At 45.3% G+C, this 18,956-nt stretch overlaps 1 protein-coding gene across 26 annotated transcripts in view; it reads left to right on the forward strand.

Moving 5' to 3' along the window:
• The window catches only part of LOC123997434 (receptor-type tyrosine-protein phosphatase S-like), a 293,600-nt gene that overhangs the window by 136,669 nt on the left and 137,975 nt on the right, over positions 1-18,956 (forward strand). For all 26 annotated transcript variants that reach the window (XM_046301649.1, XM_046301651.1, XM_046301659.1 and 23 more), the window contains 2 exons: positions 14,174-14,319; positions 17,464-17,605. In XM_046301649.1, the coding sequence (XP_046157605.1) occupies positions 14,174-14,319; positions 17,464-17,605 (288 nt within the window). The remainder of the gene's footprint in view (positions 1-14,173; positions 14,320-17,463; positions 17,606-18,956) is intronic.

Here is an 18,956-nt window from a genome sequence, read left to right on the forward strand (position 1 = left end):
TATTTATTTGAGGCTAAATTGAATTTATTGATGTATTATATTAAGTTAAAATAAGTGTTCATTCAGTATTGTTGTAATTGTCATTATTACAAATACATTATAAAAATCGTCCGATTAATCTGTATCATCTTTTTTTGTCCTCCAATAATCGGTATCGGTATTGGCGTTGAAAAATCATAATCGGTCGACCTCTAGTTCTTGGTCAGTTCCCTGACCAAGGCCATTCTCCCCCAATTGCTCAGTTTGGCCAGGCGGCCAGCTCTAAATCAAATCAAATCAAAATCAAATTTATTTATATAGCCCTTCGTACATCAGCTGATATCTCAAAGTGCTGTACAGAAACACAGCCTAAAACCCCAAACAGCAAACAATGCAGGTGTAAAAGCACGGTGGCTAGGAAAAACTCCCTAGAAAGGCCAAAACCTAGGAAGAAACCTAGAGAGGAACCGGGCTATGTGGGGTGGCCAGTCCTCTTCTGGCTGTGCCGGGTAGAGATTATAACAGAACATGACCAAGATGTTCAAATGTTCATAAATGACCAGCATGGTCAAATAATAATAAGGCAGAACAGTTGAAACTGGAGCAGCAGCACAGTCAGGTGGACTGGGGACAGCAAGGAGCCATCATGTCAGGTAGTCCTGGGGCACGGTCCTAGGGCTCAGGTCCTCCGAGAGAGAGAAAGAAAGAGAGAATTAGAGAGAGCATATGTGGGGTGGCCAGTCCTCTTCTGGCTGTGCCGGGTGGAGATTATAACAGAACGTGGCCAAGATGTTCAAATGTTCATAAATGACCAGCATGGTTGAATAATAGTAAGGCAGAACAGTTGAAACTGGAGCAGGAGCATGGCCAGGTGGACTGGGGACAGCAAGGAGTCCTCATGTCAGGTAGTCCTGGGACATGGTCCTAGGGCCCAGGCCAGTTGAAACTGGAGCAGCAGCATGGCCAGGTGGACTGGGGACAGCAAGGAGTCATCATGTCAGGTAGTCCTGGGGCATGGTTCTAGGGCTCAGGTCCTCCGAGAGAGAGAAAGAAAGAGAGAAGGAGAGAATTAGAGAACGCACACTTAGATTTACACAGGACACCGAATAGGACAGGAGAAGTACTCCAGATAAACAAACTGACCCTAGCCCCCGACACATAAACTACTGCAGCATAAATACTGGAGGCTGAGACAGGAGGGGTCAGGAGACACTGTGGCCCCATCCGAGGACACCCCGGACAGGGCCAAACAGGAAGGATATAACCCCACCCACTTTGCCAAAGCACAGCCCCCACACCACTAGAGGGAAATCTTCAACCACCAACATACCATCCTGAGACAAGGCCGAGTATAGCCCACAAAGATCTCCGACACGGTACAACCCAAGGGGGGAACCCAGACAGGCCGACCACAACAGTGAATCAACCCACCCAGGTGACGCATCCCCCCAGGGACGGCACGAGAGAGCCCCAGCAAGCCAGTGACTCAGCCCCCGTAACAGGGTTAGAGGCAGAGAATCCCAGTGGAAAAAGGGGAACCGGCCAGGCAGAGACAGCAAGGGCGGTTCGTTGCTCCAGAGCCTTTCCATTCACCTTCCCACTCCTGGGCCAGACTACACTCAATCATATGACCCACTGAAGAGATGAGTCTTCAGTAAAGACTTAAAGGTTGAGACCGAGTTTGCGTCTCTGACATGGGTAGGCAGACCGTTCCATAAAAATGGAGCTCTATAGGAGAAAGCCCTGCCTCCAGCTGTTTGCTTAGAAATTCTAGGGACAATTAGGAGGCCTGCGTCTTGTGACCGTAGCGTACGTATAGGTATGTACGGCAGGACCAAATCAGAGAGGTAGGTAGGAGCAAGCCCATGTAATGCTTTGTAGGTTAGCAGTAAAACCTTGAAATCAGCCCTTGCTTTGACAGGAAGCCAGTGTAGAGAGGCTAGCACTGGAGTAATATGATCAAATTTTTTGGTTCTAGTCAGGATTCTAGCAGCCATATTTAGCACTAACTGAAGTCTATTTAGTGCTTTATCCGGGTAGCCGGAAAATAGAGCATTGCAGTAGTCTAACCTAGAAGTGACAAAAGCATGGATTAATTTTTCTGCATCATTTTTGGACAGAAAGTTTCTGATTTTTGCAATGTTACGTAGATGGAAAAAAGCTGTCCTCGAAATGGTCTTGATATGTTCTTCAAAAGAGAGATCAGGGTCCAGAGTAACGCCGAGGTCCTTCACAGTTTTATTTGAGACGACTGTACAACCATTAAGATTAATTGTCAGATTCAACAGAAGATCTCTTTGTTTCTTGGGACCTAGAACAAGCATCTCTGTTTTGTCCGAGTTTAATAGTAGAAAGTTTGCAGCCATCCACTTCCTTAAGGGCTCTTCGTAAGGGCTCTTCGGTACTGCACGGTACCATCCTTCCAAGCTAGTCGGAAGACTTCCAGTTTGGTGTGGCGCCATTTCCGTTCCAATTTTCTGGAAGCTTGCTTCAGAGCTCGGGTATTTTCTGTGTACCATGGAGCTAGTTTCTTATGAGACATTTTTTTAGTTTTTAGGGGTGCAACTGCATCTAGGGTATTGCGCAAGGTTAAATTGAGATCCTCAGTTAGGTGGTTAACGGATTTTTGTCCTCTGGCGTCCTTGGGTAGGCAGAGGGAGTCTGGAAGGGCATCAAGGAATCTTTGTGTTGTCTGTGAATTTATAGCACGACTTTTGATTTTCCTTGGTTGGGGTCTGAGCAGATTATTTGTTGCAATTGCAAACGTAATAAAATGGTGGTCTGATAGTCCAGGATTATGAGGAAAAACATTAAGATCCACAACATTTATTCCATGGGACAAAACTAGGTCCAGCGTATGACTGTGAGAGTGAGTGGGTCCAGAGACATGTTGGACAAAACCCACTGAGTCGATGATGGCTCCAAAAGCCTTTTGGAGTGGGTCTGTGGACTTTTCCATGTGAATATTAAAGTCACCAAAGATTAGAATATTATCTGCAATGACTACAAGGTCTGATAGGAATTCAGGGAACTCAGTGAGAAACGCTGTATATGGCCCAGGAGGCCTGTAAACAGTAGCTATAAAAAGTGATTGAGTAGGCTGCATAGATTTCATGACTAGAAGCTCAAAAGACGAAAACGTCTTTTTTTTTTTTTTGTAAATTGAAATTTGCTATCGTAAATGTTAGCAACACCTCCGCCTTTGCGGGATGCACGGGGATATGGTCACTAGTGTAGCCAGGAGGTGAGGCCTCATTTAACACAGTAAATTCATCAGGCTTAAGCCATGTTTCAGTCAGGCCAATCACATCAAGATTATGATCAGTGATTAGTTCATTGACTATAATTGCCTTTGAAGTAAGGGATCTAACATTAAGTAGCCCTATTTTGAGATGTGAGGTATCATGATCTCTTTCAGTAATGACAGGAATGGAGGTGGTCTTTATCCTAGTGAGATTGCTAAGGCGAACACCGCCATGTTTAGTTTTGCCCAACCCAGGTCGAGGCACAGACACGGTCTCAATGGTGATAGCTGAGCTGACTACACTAACTATGCTAGTGGCAGACTCCACTATGCTGGCAGGCTGGCTAATAGCCTGCTGCCTGGCCTGCACCCTATTTCATTGTGGAGCTAGAGGAGTTAGAGCCCTGTCTATGTTGGCAGATAAGATGAGAGCACCCCTCCAGCTAGGATGGAGTCCGTCACTCCTCAGCAGGTCAGGCTTGGTCCTGTTTGTGGGCGAGTCCCAGAAAGAGGGCCAATTATCTACAAATTCTATCTTTTGGGAGGGGCAGAAAACAGTTTTCAACCAGCGATTGAGTTGTGAGACTCTGCTGTAGAGCTCATCACTCCCCCTAACTGGGAGGGGGCCAGAGACAATTACTCGATGCCGACACATCTTTCTAGCTGATATGCACGCAGAAGCTATGTTGCGCTTGGTGATCTCTGACTGTTTCATCCTAACATCGTTGGTGCCGACGTGGATAACAATATCTCTATACTCTCTACACTCGCCAGTTTTAGCTTTAGCCAGCACCATCTTCAGATTAGCCTTAACGTCGGTAGCCCTGCCCCGGGTAAACAGTGTATGATCGCTGGATGATTCGCTTTAAGTCTAATACTGCGGGTAATGGAGTCGCCAATGACTAGAGTTTTCAATTTGTCAGAGCTAATGGTGGGAAGCTTCGGCGTCTCAGACCCCGTAACGGGAGGAGTAGAGACCAGAGAAGACTCGGCCTCTGACACCGACCCGCTGCTTAATGGGGAGAACCGGTTGAAAGTTTCTGTCTGCTGAATGAGCGACACCGGTTGAGCGTTCCTACAGCATTTCCTTCCAGAAACCGTGAGAAAGTTGTCCGGCTGCGGGGACTGTGCCAGGGGATTTATACTACTATCTGTACTTACTGGTAGCACAGACGCTGTTTCATCCTTTCCTACACTGAAATTACCCTTGCCTAACGATTGCGTCTGAAGCTGGGCTTGCAGTACAGCTATCCTCGCCGTAAGGCGAGCACAGCGGCTGCAATTAGAAGGCATCATGTTAATGTTACTACTTAGCTTCGGCTGTTGGAGGTCCTGACGAATCGTGTCCAGATAAAGCGTCCGGAGTGAAAAAGTCGAGGAAAAAATAAATATATGAACGGTAATTAAAAAGTGAAACCCGTAAAGTTGTCAGGTAGCAAAATAGAAGGAGTCTTGGTGGTTCCAAACTTATTCCATTTAAGAATGATGGAGACCACTATGTTCCTTTAATGACCTTTGTGCCCTTCCCCAGATCTGTGCCTCGACACAATCCTGACTCGGAGCTCTATGGACAATTTCTTCTACCTCATGGCTTAAAAAAAATACTTTTTACCCCCTTTTCTCCCCAATTTTGTGATATTTAATCACAATTTTTACAATCTTTTACACTTCAATTGGTTACCTTTTAAATGTGTGGCCAACTGTTCCTAGAGCCACCGTGTACAATATTTGTCTCCAGCCTAGCCTTAACACAATTGTTCAAACTAATCAACTAATTATGATATTCAACCTAGACTGGGGACTTCATCATTAAAAGACAATTGTCAACTAGTTGTCTCTCCTTCCTGACTCGGGTGTATAAGGCTTGGGTGGAAGAAAAGCAACATAAATGCCTACTTTGGCAATTCATATTATTTTTCCAACATTTATTATTGTCAACTTACATCTCAAAGCTATGCATGCAGTAAGCCTTGACCTGGTGCACACATATGTCTCTGTCCTCAGTTTGTTTGAACGCCTCAATCGTTTTTTTTCCCCTTGTAACTGATTGTTTCTAGAAAGAGAGAAGGGACAACACATGATCAAGATGTGCTAGCTACTAGTTGAAAGAAATGAAATATGTCATTATTACAAGGAATGACTGTATGAGCTACATTTACGAAAGTAATACATCAGTTTTACTTACCTTATCAGCCTTGAAGTATCATTTATCACAAAAAAAGTGTCATGAGTGAGTGCACCACAAACATATTTCCAGGGTGTTGATGCAGCCTCCTGCTAAGATAGCCCCAGGGTTGGGGAAGGGCATCCATCTGCAAAATTGACGTCTTGCTTTGATGTCAAGTCAGCTCCTATTGTTGCTACCTTAGCTGTGGTGCTAGCTAACATGCTACTGAAAATTGACCGTAGCATATTAACATGCATGTTCGTATTAAAAGACCCCAACGTCTTCACCTAAAAAAAATGTGTTTAGGCAAATGATTAATTATCTAGCTAACTATCACATTAATTGTGCAAAAATATGATAGCCAAACGCTAGCCAGTCAGTGGGGCTGACAGATTGAAACTGGTATCAACAAAATGTGTTTCACTCTATCCCATAAAACATAACATTTCTAACTGGATATCAATTAGCTAACACCATTTTAATGTTTATTAGGAAGTTTAATTAATAAGTTAGATACTCACAGGACAACTTTGGTAGATAGCTAGCTTGGTGTCCATTTTCCAACAGGTTTTTTTTAATCCTCCCTGATTAGTTGTCAACGGTTACTGGTCTAGGAACTCATGTGTTCACCAGATATGGCTTCTAGTAAACTGTTTGCCACTAGTGGATAATACATATTGTTGCCACAGGTTTGCCACAGATTCAAATATAATCTTGAGAAAATTGTTTGCCAGAAAAAACCTCTGGTGAATTGTTTTCCACTAGTGGCAATAAATATGATTGTTGCCAAAGGTTTGCCGCATATTCTCCACTAGTGACAAACATTTGCAAACTTCTGGCAACATTTTGCGGCACGCTCTTTAGTTTGCAGCAAATCTGCCATAAACTTGCAGGAGGTTTGCTGAAACAATTTCATTTTTACAAGGGCTGATTGCGTCCAGACTGAGGAGAAATCCACGTCCCTGACCACCACCTGAAGTGGTCAGCCAGATCGGAACACAATGCAACTTTTGTGCGACTAGACCTGTCTTTTCAATGCGATCTTCGTATTCTGATAGCAGAGGACATATGTAAGTGTCAGGTGTAGACACAAGCCAAGTTTATTTAGGTTATTTGGTCCATTAGTTTGAGTGATGTTGTTCAAGTCAAGTTTGACAAGCCAATGCAGGTGATTGAAGTGCATGAAATTGTAATGTGCCAAACACTTTGATGAGCACTCTCCTCAAGGTTACATCTTCAAAGGTTTTTACAAATGGAATAATATAATTTGATTTTATACTAGACCCCCATGTGATTTAAATAAGAGCCAATTCTTCTGGATGGATATGCAGTAGTTTTCCAAAATATGGGACTTTACATTTCTACCATTCATGATGTTGTCAACAACATTTGTTTTGCTCATGGCTTTTCCCGGGTGAGCGCTTGATTGGTTTCATGTGCTGACGTTGGGTATTCAGGTTGAATATGAGTATGGCTGTCAAAATGTAGACTGACTTTTAAAAAAGTATACCAAGTAATGACCTCGTGATTGTTCTCATGCCTTGTTGAATTGAGCAAAGACAGTGATCTTTTTCATAAAAACCAGAACGTTTCCAATTACCCTGTGTCATGAACAAAAGGCTGTGTCTTTGTATTTTTCCTTCTCCCCCACTAAAGTTATTCTTCAGTGAGAAGATGGAGTGGATTTATCTCTTTCTCCTTTCAGGCAGACCCATTTTCTGTGTCTCGCGTTACACGTTTTGACCCAAGATGTGGCCCTGAGCCGTCTTTGGCTCTCAGCAATTGCAGGTGTTCTTTTCATTCAGGTGGAGTCACCAAGTGTCAATTGCCTGAAGAGACTCAGAATGACACAAAATTGTGCCTATTGCACTAACTCCCCCGATCGCATGGCCATTTTGAAATGGCCTGCGCTCTTAAACTTAATTTTCTGTCACCTCCCCGGAATTGAACTGATTTATTTCCAACGAGGTAAGGTATACTTAGCTGTTTTCTTTTAGTCTGTGCACTAAACAATGGTTTCAATGGGACCAATTTGGAGCTATTATGAGCGCACCACTTTCCAGTTCAGCTTCTTCGACAGTTGTGTGGTTGGGAGACCACTGGGCATTAACACTCTGAGAACTCGCATTTCCTTCCCACTTCCCACAGTAAGTTTTTTGTTGGCCTGCCTACTGTGTACTGTGCAACCTCATTAGCAGTGTAGACGGCCCGCATTCACTTTATGATACTTAGCGGAAGGAGACAATGTGAAGACGTGAAGATAAAAAGGATCATTATTATCTTGCGGTTCCTCAGTCTGGGCCTCCTGAGCCTCCGTAGCTCCAACCCCCTGGCCCAGTTGGACTGGAGTGAGAATAAGAAGATGGCCCACTCGGATGTTTGGTCTGACAATCCAGTCAGCACGCTCAGTTTGTGAATGACTGCATCCAAGGTGACTCGATCCACTACCTGGCCCCGAGAGCAAATCCCAATGAACCCCTCTTCCCCTGCCTTAATTGAAAAAGCAATTGTTTCATTAAGTTGTTAGATTCGCCAGGCAAGGCGAGGATTACTGTACATCGGGCGGTGAGAGATGCCAAATGAGCCCTCGGAAACTCCACTGCGTGGCACAGGATTAGCACGGGCTGCCAATTGTTTATTGATGGGACTCGGTGGAAGCCACTATCTGTTAACAGCAACGGTCTAACATGGGACCGACACCAGTCAATGAGTGGAGGATCAAGAGCCATACGTCCTCCAGCATCGAGCATCGCTAAAGCTAGAATGGGGAACTGGGATGTCCTCGTACGTCAAACCTCCGTCTTAGTGGTTCCCATGACCGTTTACACCACCGATGTAACTCCGCAGTGGGGTATCAGAGCAGGCGGCCGGGAAGCCCAACCAACCACCTCTTTTCCCATACGCCCATGCTCCTGCTTCGTTCGTTCTTCTGCTTCCTGGTTCAACCTCTTCCTCACAGCAGTTGATTAGCCCTAGCCAGGAGCAAGAGTGTGCGAGAGACAGGAACCCAAGACAAAAGAGCAAGAGAGGCAAGGGGTATAGAAACAGAGGCCAGTTTCCATAGCGATAGATCTTGCCTGGGCAGCCGGTGAAAATTGGTTCCTGGTTGATGGGGACTTGATGTGTTGAGGCCTGGAGGGTGTTGGGGGGTTGAGGGGGGGTAGGTCTTAAGCCAGGCCCTAGCCTGTCAGGATTCTGTAACAAGTGGCTAGCTAGCATGCTGAGATCTGTGGATGTGGCCCTACCTCACACAGCTGAGCCGCAAATATCTATGCTTAAGTAGGTTAGGAACGATGTGGTGGTTACTTGAAAACTCGTATTTTTGTCCCTACGACATTTCTTCTTCATTACTGACTAAATGTATTACCGTCCAGCAATGAAAAAGGATGGTGTCCTGTCAGAAAATGCTGACAGGGCTAATCCAATTTGTACACATGAGTAATTATGGTGTGCATGTTTGGTTGTGTGGGTTGTAAAGCTTATGTGGCCCTAAAATATAGCAGTTTCTTTTGTTCTCTAAGCCAGCAGCTTTTACAACAAAAAAATGACACAAAAATCACTCTAACCTTCCTCCACTGTTATTGGCCTCTGGGATATTAGAGAAGAAGGTCAAATTAGTTGGTGAATAGTACCTCTAATATGTCCAAATGTTCCTTTCACCACCAAATAAGCCTGGAAAAGGTGTTATCGGCTGTAAAAGGTGCCTATTTTGATCAAGATGAAAGACAAGTGGCTTCTACCCATCACCCCTTTTTTTACAAATCATTCAATGGGTAGATGAGGTACAATTTTGGCCTCTTCTTTCCTAAGCCACATCATAATTGGTCCTATTTATTCTCCAAAAGCTTCTCATCGATTACAGTGTTACGCATTTAACCAAACCCTACCATTGCCTGATTTACCTACTAAATGGCAATCTGGAGGTACTGCAAATGGAATTCGCACTCACATGGAGCGAAAGGCTATTTGAAAGGAGGCGGTGTCGTTTCTCTTATCTGGGTGAGCAGAACCTACCAGTCAGTAGAGGGATGCTACATTAGCAAAACAAGTGTCTGCTTTACACAGTATGGGTTAGCCTTCCCTGCTAGCAGTGGCAGTTGGCTCAATAAAGATTCCATTCTATGTCCCTGTGAAGATAGCTCACTACCCACATTTCAGGTTATTTCTGTCCCGATGTCGTCTCCTGCTTGGGCAGATAAACTGGGTCCTGTTTGCTTTATCAGTGTAAAGCTGTACGTTTCTCTATTTGAAAGAGGCCCGTGATAGAGGGAGATAATGAGGCACAGCTCTGCTGAGGTGGAATGAGACACAGGAGTAACGAAAGTCCCAATATGATTCATCTAATGATACTTATTGAACCCAATAACCCACTTGTCAGTGATACACCAGTTTGTTATTGTGGACTTTTATGGACTTTTTCCAGGCATTACAGTCAAATTGCCGAGATAACATCCAGGCTATACCTAGATCATAATGTGTTTGTGTTTTTTGGTAGAAATTTCAGTATCATATTATTTCGTTTGCGGTGATGTTGCTTATTATGGTGGAATGAGAAAGCAATTTATTTTCAATAGCCAATTTCTATCATGCAATTACTGCCTGCGTGACAGTGGTGTTCAGACGCTGAATAAAGGGTTGAATTCAACAATAACCACCAGCGGTATGCCTGAGGCAGGAGGCAATTGAAAATGTTTAAAGGTTAATTATGCTGATCTCGGATGTCATCCAAACACACACACACACACACACACACACACACACACACACACACACACACACACACACACACACACACACACACACACACACACACACACACACACACACACACACACACACACACACACACACACACACACACACACACACACACACACAGCATTGTATTTAGAGACGTACAGACGGGGGCATGCACTCATGGGCATGCATTTGCTCACGCACACACACACACACACACACACACACACACACACACACACACACACACACACACACACACACACACACACACACACACACACACTGCATTGTATTTAGAGACGTACAGACATGGGCATGCACCCATGGGCATGCATTTGCTCACAAACACACACGCACGCACGCACGCACGCACGCACGCACGCACACACACACACACACACACACACACACACACACACACACACACACACACACACACACACACACACACACACACACACACACACACACACACACACACACACACACACACACACACACACACACACACTACCTACTTTTCATAATGGCCAACCTTCTGTCAGATCCTCTGTTCTCAGCTGGGTATAAAACGGTGCCCGAGGCCTGGAGTGACGCGTGTAGGAGCTCCACGTCTGCTCTGGTAGCTCAGGTCCACTGAAGGTTTCGCTGCCTTTTCCTCCATCTCTCGTGCTTTCCGTTTCTACGTTTCCCATTCCTCTCTTTGATGTCTCTTCTCTCTCTCCGTTGCTCTTCTCCTCCCTGTTCCCCATCTCTTTTCAACCCCTTTTCTTCGTTCACCCTCTGAAAGCTTCTGCTGTGAGTTTAACCCAGGAGAGAGAGAACCTCATGAGTGCCTTTGGTATTGTTCGGTTCTGAACAAGCAGAGCAAAAACTCAAACTCAGGTGTATTCAACCCACTGGGTACCTCAGCTGCAAGCACAACATACAGGTCATACAAGCACACGTTGGTGCCTTTCGACTGGGCGGAGTCACCTCCTGCATGTCTAAGACAGACAATCCTTGTTTGTTGCTAGGCAGGAACTCAGTCTGTTCCTCTTACTGGTATTGTCATGGTCCTTCAATTGTTGACCTTATCTCTAGTTGAGTTCCACACACCTCCTTGCTCTAGTTCTACAGTAACTGGCCTGCCAGGAACTGAAACTGAAACGGAAACTTGGCTACTAGGAACTGAAACTAGACTGTTGCAATTCGCCTCCTTCCTTAGAAATATCAATATTCTGCAATAACATGTTTGAACGGCCATGAACATTCCATACGTCCCCTTGTCTCACACACAGTGACTTTGGAACCACATGGTTCCCATTGACCCCTAACATAACCTTTTCCTATACGTAGAAAGTAATTCATATGTTCTAATATGGTGACATGAATAAGTATATTTCAAGCCAGAATCCAACAGTATTATTTAATGGCAGAGATCAGGGGAAAGCTTGTGATTGACCGGCTGGTCAAATGGACACTGGGCCTGTGGACCCAACCGGAGCGGGCCAGTACAGAGGCCACTCCCAGCTCGCCCATGTAGATATCTCTATATCTTCTATTCAAAAAGCGGATCAATTACCCCTGTTTATATAGTCACATGTATTATGATTTAAAAGGCTTAAAACGCTGATCCTAGATCTTCTCTTTTTTTCATACGGGCCCAGGAGTCATACTCTCTAAGGTGAGCATAGTGGAGGGATGCTACGCAAAATGCAGCTGCAAGCCACCCACCTGTAGCTTTTGCCAAAGGAAGATACAATCACTGAGATCCAGTAAGATTCTGCGGTCAATATTTTCGTGTCTGCTCATTCGACAGTCACAGGGATCAATTCGTTAAGATGCCGGCCGACAAGATAGCCTGGGAAAAGGTGAATCCCCTCTGTGACATTTTCTTCCTTAGAAAAGAAGCAATCTTATCTCTTGCTCCTTTCATCAGTGGACAGTGTTACTGTACCATAGGAGAAGGCTTGTGGCTCGCTTGTCGGTAATGTTCTCTGTTGGCTGGCTGCCACGGGTCATCAGCCTGCGCCGAGCCTCGTTTCATCTCTCGCCATTGTATTGTTTGTTGTTGAGCCGCGACGCGCATCACGCATAGAGGACACCTTGGCCGGCCTCCCATCGCTGGAGCTGCATCTTGAATGGTACCCTATTACGTCTGGTACCCTATTTAGAACTTAGCGCACTACTTTTGACCAGGGCCCGTAAGGTTCTGGTCAAAAGGTAGTGCACTATTTCAGGTATAGGGGACCATTTGGGATTCCGGCCTGGGAATATTGTAGGGAACCTCAAAAGAGACTGGTCACCCCACAGCAAAGACTGATGGGGTCACGTTTCGCCCGGTGTCGATTGGACTCTTCCCGACTCATGTACAGGTCTGTGAAGGGAGCGTGGAGGTATGTGTGATAGGGATTGCTTTTGGAGTATGTTGAACTTTCTGTGCTACGCTTCTGCTGTCCTCGGGCAGTCTCTCTCTCTCTCTCTCTCTCTCTCTCTCTCTCTCTCTCTCTCTCTCTCTGTCTCAATCTCGAGACCTCTCTTTCAGTCCCTTCCCTCAACCACCGTCTCTCTCTTTCTCCCTCTCCCTTTCTCTCTACCCCTTGCTGCCTCTATTTTCATTTTCTACCCCACCCACTCATCCACCTTTTGTCTCTCTTTCTCCCTCCCAGCCAGCCAGCCCCCACCTACCCCCTCCCTCCCTCTCCCTCCTCCCTATTTCTCTCCAGCTCTCTCTCTCCTGTCCCTAATCAAATGCAGCAGAGCTCTCCTTCGTGTGTGTTTATAGGGGCCCAGGGAGAGGAGAGAGAGTAAAGAAAGAGGGGGCCTGCCTGCCCACGGTCCGTTAATTATTAATCCACATGAACGCGCCCCGCACGTTTCATCATCCCTATGCCCCGGAGTTAACAAGTTCCCCCAGAGAGTTTCCTCTACCCGGCTTGTTGTTGTGAGAGCTGACCCACCCCCCCCCGCCCCAACCCACCAGAAAAACAGCGAAGAAACTCAAAAAGTAGCGCCGTCCTCCCAAGCAAGTCTGGTAATATCAGAGAATATTAGGAAGGTAGCGAACGTGTTATTGTTGATTCAAGTTTTTCAGTGAAGGTGAGGGATGTTAGGTGAAAAAAAAGCTTCTAAAACCTGGGATGCAAGGTGTTAAGTTAATTTGTAATGCAGAACAAATGAGTTCTCTGACTTCTCGTATTTTGCCTAAAGCCCCTGTCAGCCCCCACAGCCGAATGCCCAACAACGAACGCACTCGGCCTTCCTGGCATGGATGTTTGTCATCCTCTTATCCCGCCATCCCTTTCTTCAGTTGGCGTTTGCGTGTGTGCGTCTGGCTCAGCCAGTGAGGGACGTGTGTGGGTTTTGGATGGGCTCTCTGTGAGTAAGGGGTGGGTGACGTGTGAACGTGTGTGTGCGTGTGTGCGTTTATGTATGGGGGGGGGGCATAAAATCAAGACAGAAGCTTCTCTGTGGGCGCTTTATTATTCATTGCTCCGTTAAATTATTCATGTTGGCGTCAGCGTGTCAGGGTGTGCATTGTCTGTAGTGTAATTACCTCTGTGTTGATGCACGGCCGCTCGCTTCCCTTCCTTCCACCAGCTCTCTATACATCCAAGCCCCATGATTCCCCTCGCCTCTCCAGTCTGCAGACTGACGTTTTCCATAGGCTCTCTCTGCAGCACACGGAGTGGGTGTGTCTAACCGTGACATAATACAGCGGACGAAATTGAGGAATTCCAAAGGCCACTCAAGACTTTATTATCTTCTCATACAATGAAAGTGTGTGCACACAAGCTTTTCAAAATGTAATTACCTTCATTTGCAGCTACAACTGGCCCCGTAATGAATTGGGTTATCTCCACTGGAGCTTGTTGTTGCATCACTTTGTTCTCTTAAATCTGTTCTAATGCCCTCTTCTTCTTCTTCTTCTCTCTCTCTCTCTCTCTCTCTCTCTCTCTCTCTCTCTCTCTCTCTCTCTCTCTCTCTCTCTCTCTCTCTCTCTCTCTCTCTCTCTCTCTCTCTCTCTCTCTCCCTCTCTCTGTCTCTCTCTCTGTCTCCAGCGCCACCAAGGTTCACTAAAGTTCCCGTTGACCAGATCGGTGTATCCGGGGGCGTGGTCTCGTTCGTGTGCCAGGCGACGGGAGACCCCAAGCCTCGGGTGAGCTGGAACAAGAAGGGGAAGAAGGTCAACTCCCAACGCATTGAGGTGAGACATTAAAGGCTTGTAACCTTACACTGCCCCATACTGCTGTGGATATAGTGTGGAAATGTGAATAACCCCACACCCCCTATATGAATACACATAATATATACCAAGTTTTTATCCAAAGCAACAGTGAGTGCATACATTTTGGTGTATGCGGCCCCGGCGGGAATTGAACCCTCGACCCTGGCGTTGCGAGTGCTCTTACCAACTGAGCAGCGCGTCTATTGATTCATTTGACACGGATGTATCACTTTTCTGTTTCCACCAAGGTGAGCTCGGTGGATCATTTCCCTCCACTGTCCTTGAACTAGCACACACAGACTACCCCACAATCAGTTGTCATGACAGACAGTTTGCATTTAACCAGGCATCAATTATAAGACACCAGCGCATGTCGAGTGACATGACTTTGCACAGTGCCAATACACTCTACTTGTCCTCTTACACTTGAATGGCTAGCTGAATGAAACATTCGGGGCTAGTAATGGCGGCTGCAGGTCTTACATTCCTCTAAGCACGCGTTGCATTATTTCTGAAGTTTGTTTGTTGTGTGTCCCTGCTTCGGCTCAGTTGCCGGCTCTAAAGTCGTGATTGACGCTCAGTGTTTCCTTAATTAAAACTCGCTCCTCGCGCCGACAATGTACACACACACACACACACACACGCACATACACAAACATACACATATACACCCTCTCTCAGTGAACACACACACGCTCACATTAACAACGCTGCCAGCTCACTGGGAATGGAGAGAAGAAGGGGAGAAGATGGAACCCTGGCCTGAAGAGGACCACAATGAAGAAGGAGAGAAAGGGGAATGAGACAAGTGTCATTGCAACTCTGCCTGCACTGGGAAGAACACACACACGCGCGCTGCCAGCGCGCTGGGAAGGAGAGAAGAAGGGGAGAAGATGGAACCCTGGCACAAAGAGGATCATGAAGAAAATGGATAAAGAAGCCAGTGAAATATCATCATGGAGGGCAAAATCAGTCCAACCCGTGCTGTTTAGCATTTAGCGTTCTCCTCCCGCCGCGTACTACAGGCAAACCCAAACCCAAGGTTATTTAGCCAGCGATTGAACTCTTGGCTATTTCCTTTCTTTTAAAACAGTCATTTTACGAAGCAGGATAGAAATCGTTGCGTTCCCCCTCCAGCAGTTTTCTGCTTTGATATTGACTCGGATGTGCACTCAGTCACAGTTACTGTTCCTCATTAGCGTTGCGGCCTTGAGATTCATCACGGCTCGACGCTGAACCTTTCCTTCGTCTGACAAAAAGCACAGCAGCACGTCACTCTACACGGTCACCCGTATCGATCCAATGTGTTTGTCCTCTTCTTTATATAATGATGAAATTACAGGTAGAGTGCAACATATGAGTACATCATAGTGCAACGTAAGAGTACAATATGAGCACACTCTGATATGAGCACACTCTGGACTAGCATAGGGGTGTCCTGGCTCATAATTTGAAGATTTGCAGCAAAAAAATATATATATATACTGTACCAGTCAAAAGTTTGGACACACCTTCTCATTCAAGGGTTTTTCTTCATGTTTTACTACTTTCTACATTGTATAATAATAGTTAAGACATCACAACTATGAAATAACACATATGGAATCAAGTGGTAAGCCAAAAAGTGGAATGCTTTTCCAATAGTCTTGAAGGAGTTCCCACATATGCTGAGCCCTTGTTGGCTGCTTTTCCTTCACTCTGCGTTCCAACTCATCCCAAACCATCTCAATTGGGTTGAGGCTGGGTGACTGTGGAGACCAGGTCATCTGATGCAGCACTCCATCACCTTCCATCACCTTCTTGGTCAAATAGCCCTTACACCGCCTGGAGGTGTGTTAGGTCATTGTCCGGTTGAAAAACAGATTATAGTCCCACTAAGCGCAAGCCAGGTGGGATGGCGTATCACTGCAGAATGCTGTGGTAGCCCTGCTGGTTAAGTGTGCCTTGAATTTTAAATAAATCACTGACAGTGCCACCAGCAAAGCACCCCCACATCATCACATAGTGGTTGGAACCAAAAATGTAAAATTTAGACTCATCAGACCACGGACAGATTTCCACCAGTCTAATGTCTATTGCTCATGTTTCTTGTTCCAATCAAGTCTCTTCTTATTATTTCTTTCCAGAAATTCGACCATGAAGGCCTGATTCATGCAGTCTCCTCTGAACAGTTGATGTTGAGATGTGTCTGTTACTTGAATTCTGTGAAGCATTTATTTGGGCTGCAATTTCTGAGGCTGGTAACTCTAATGAACGTATCCTCTGCTGCAGAGGTAACTCTGGGTCTTCCTTTCCTGTGGCGGTCCTCATGAGATCTAGTTTCATCATAGCGCTTCATGGTTTTTGCGACTGCACTTGAAGAAACTGTCAAAGTTCTTTCAAATGTTCCGCGTTGCCTGACCGTCATGTCTTAAAGCAGTGGTCATCAACCACTGATCACTTTCGCAGTCAAAAAGCAAGCTGAGATCTACTGCTCAGATTTTTTTTACATTAACCTCACATAAAGAGTTTTGTAGGAATGAGGTTTGGGCAGTAGGCCTAGTACATTATCACAGCATATTTGGCTGTAAGATTGGCCTGCCAATATTGTTAATCAGACCATATCATATTTCAGAAGTCATGAAGCTGGTTGAGAGAATTCCAAGAGTGTGCAAAGGAAAGGGTGGCTACTTTGAAGAATATAAAATCTATAATAATAATAATAATATATATGCCATTTAGCAGACGCTTTTATCCAAAGCGACTTACAGTCATGTGTGCATACATTCTACGTATGGGTGGTCCCGGGAATCGAACCCACTACCCTGGCGTTACAAGCGCCATGCTCTACCAACTGAGCTACAGAAGGACCACAAATCTAAAATACATTTGTTTTAACACTTTTTTGCTTACTACATGATTACATATGTCTTATTTCATAGTTTTGACGTCTTAGCTAGTATTCTACAATGTAGAAAATAGTAAAAATAAAGAAAACCCAAAAGTCCATGCTTTTGACTGGTACTGTATATGTGAAATGAAGGGGTCCCTAGGAGTTGTTGAGCCTTATTCTAGAAGTATAGCTAGGTTGTCTTTATCTCAGCAACAGATAGCTCTAACATTGCAAAATTCTCTCTGACAAAGACTATAGAGTTCGATGAGGGCGCCGGAGCCGTGCTTCGGATCCAGCCTCTACGAGCGCCGCGGGATGAGAATATCTACGAGTGCGTGGCGGAGAACAGCGAGGGCGAGGTCAACGTCAATGCCAAGCTGTCCATCATCAGAGGTGAGTCACTTGGCGGCGACTAATGATGAGGTCATTGACCATGGACCAATGGGACCCATGGTCCAATAGTCTGGTAATATTATCTTCTTGTTGCAATCGTGTTTGACAGCACCAATATTCTCAGATAGCTTCCTGCCTAGATAGTGTTAGCTTATTCCTTGTATCAATTATTTTGTCGCTTGTTGGTTTAAATGTTTTACCCCTGTATGGCTAAAACCTACTAGGACATGAGGAAAGCTGATCCTACGTCAGTCACTAGGTGCACTTCCTGGTCTATTGTGGGTGATATCTGTCAAGCGTCATTCTGCATTGCAACTAATCACCTCTCCATTCAGAGAGGAATGTTCAGCCTCTGTATCCCAATAGCAGCAGACGGGGTGCTAACAGGGATCTTTGCCTGGATAGAGGGTCTGAAGAAAGCCCTCTGATTGGTCTAGAGAGAGGGCCTGAAGAAAGGCTGGTGATTGGTCGCACAGGGACACACAGGATCTTAGAGGGAGATAGCAGACAGATGTGTGAGACGGGTTGTAATCCCAAATGGCACACAAGTCCCTTTATAGTGCACTTATTTTAACGAGAGCAATAGTAATAGTAATAGTAATTACTAACTATTGGATACCACGAAATTGGGGAGAAAAAGGGGGTAAAAATGTAAACATATATTTAAAGAAAATGAGCCCTGGTCAAAACTAGTGCACTATATAGGGAATAGGGTGCCATGTGGGACACGGACATGAGGTGGTGTAAATAGAACACTCATGCTGCAGGAGGCCCCTGAGACAAGTATGCCAACTGACTAGCACAGGATCAAGTCTTTTTTCCCCCTCTCTCTCTGCTGTGTACACTGATGGGAAGGGAGGGGAGTGAGAGGGGGAGGGATTGGTGATTGGTAAAGAAACCCCACTTGATTTGGATAGTTCCAATTTCCCTTCTGTAACAGTGAGAGCTAACTGCTTTCTAAGGTTACGGTTAGGGTTAGGTTTAGAATAAAGGTTAGAGTTAAGGGCTAGGGCTAGGGTTAGTAGATAGTCTGTAGAGCATCTACAGATGGACACAGGAAACAGGAACCGTGGCCCTTATATTGGCCACAGTCTGTGCCAAAAAAACTGCTTATCAACCATATCTTCTTTCAAATGGAGCTTGCCCTTGTGATTGGTGCAAAACAGTATGTCCGGTTTAATGAGTTTTTGTTGTTGCTGTTGTATTTTCTTGAAACTGCGTTGTTGGTTAAGGGCTTATAAGTAAGCATTTCACAGTAAAGTGAAATTACTGTTATATTCTGTGCATGTGACAAATAAAATGAGATTAGATTTGATTTAGGTTGATGAATGTTCAAGGTAGTACTTGGGCC

The sequence above is a fragment of the Oncorhynchus gorbuscha genome, linkage group LG15 (genome assembly GCF_021184085.1).
Source record: "Oncorhynchus gorbuscha isolate QuinsamMale2020 ecotype Even-year linkage group LG15, OgorEven_v1.0, whole genome shotgun sequence".
Taxonomy (NCBI): Eukaryota; Metazoa; Chordata; class Actinopteri; order Salmoniformes; family Salmonidae; genus Oncorhynchus; species Oncorhynchus gorbuscha.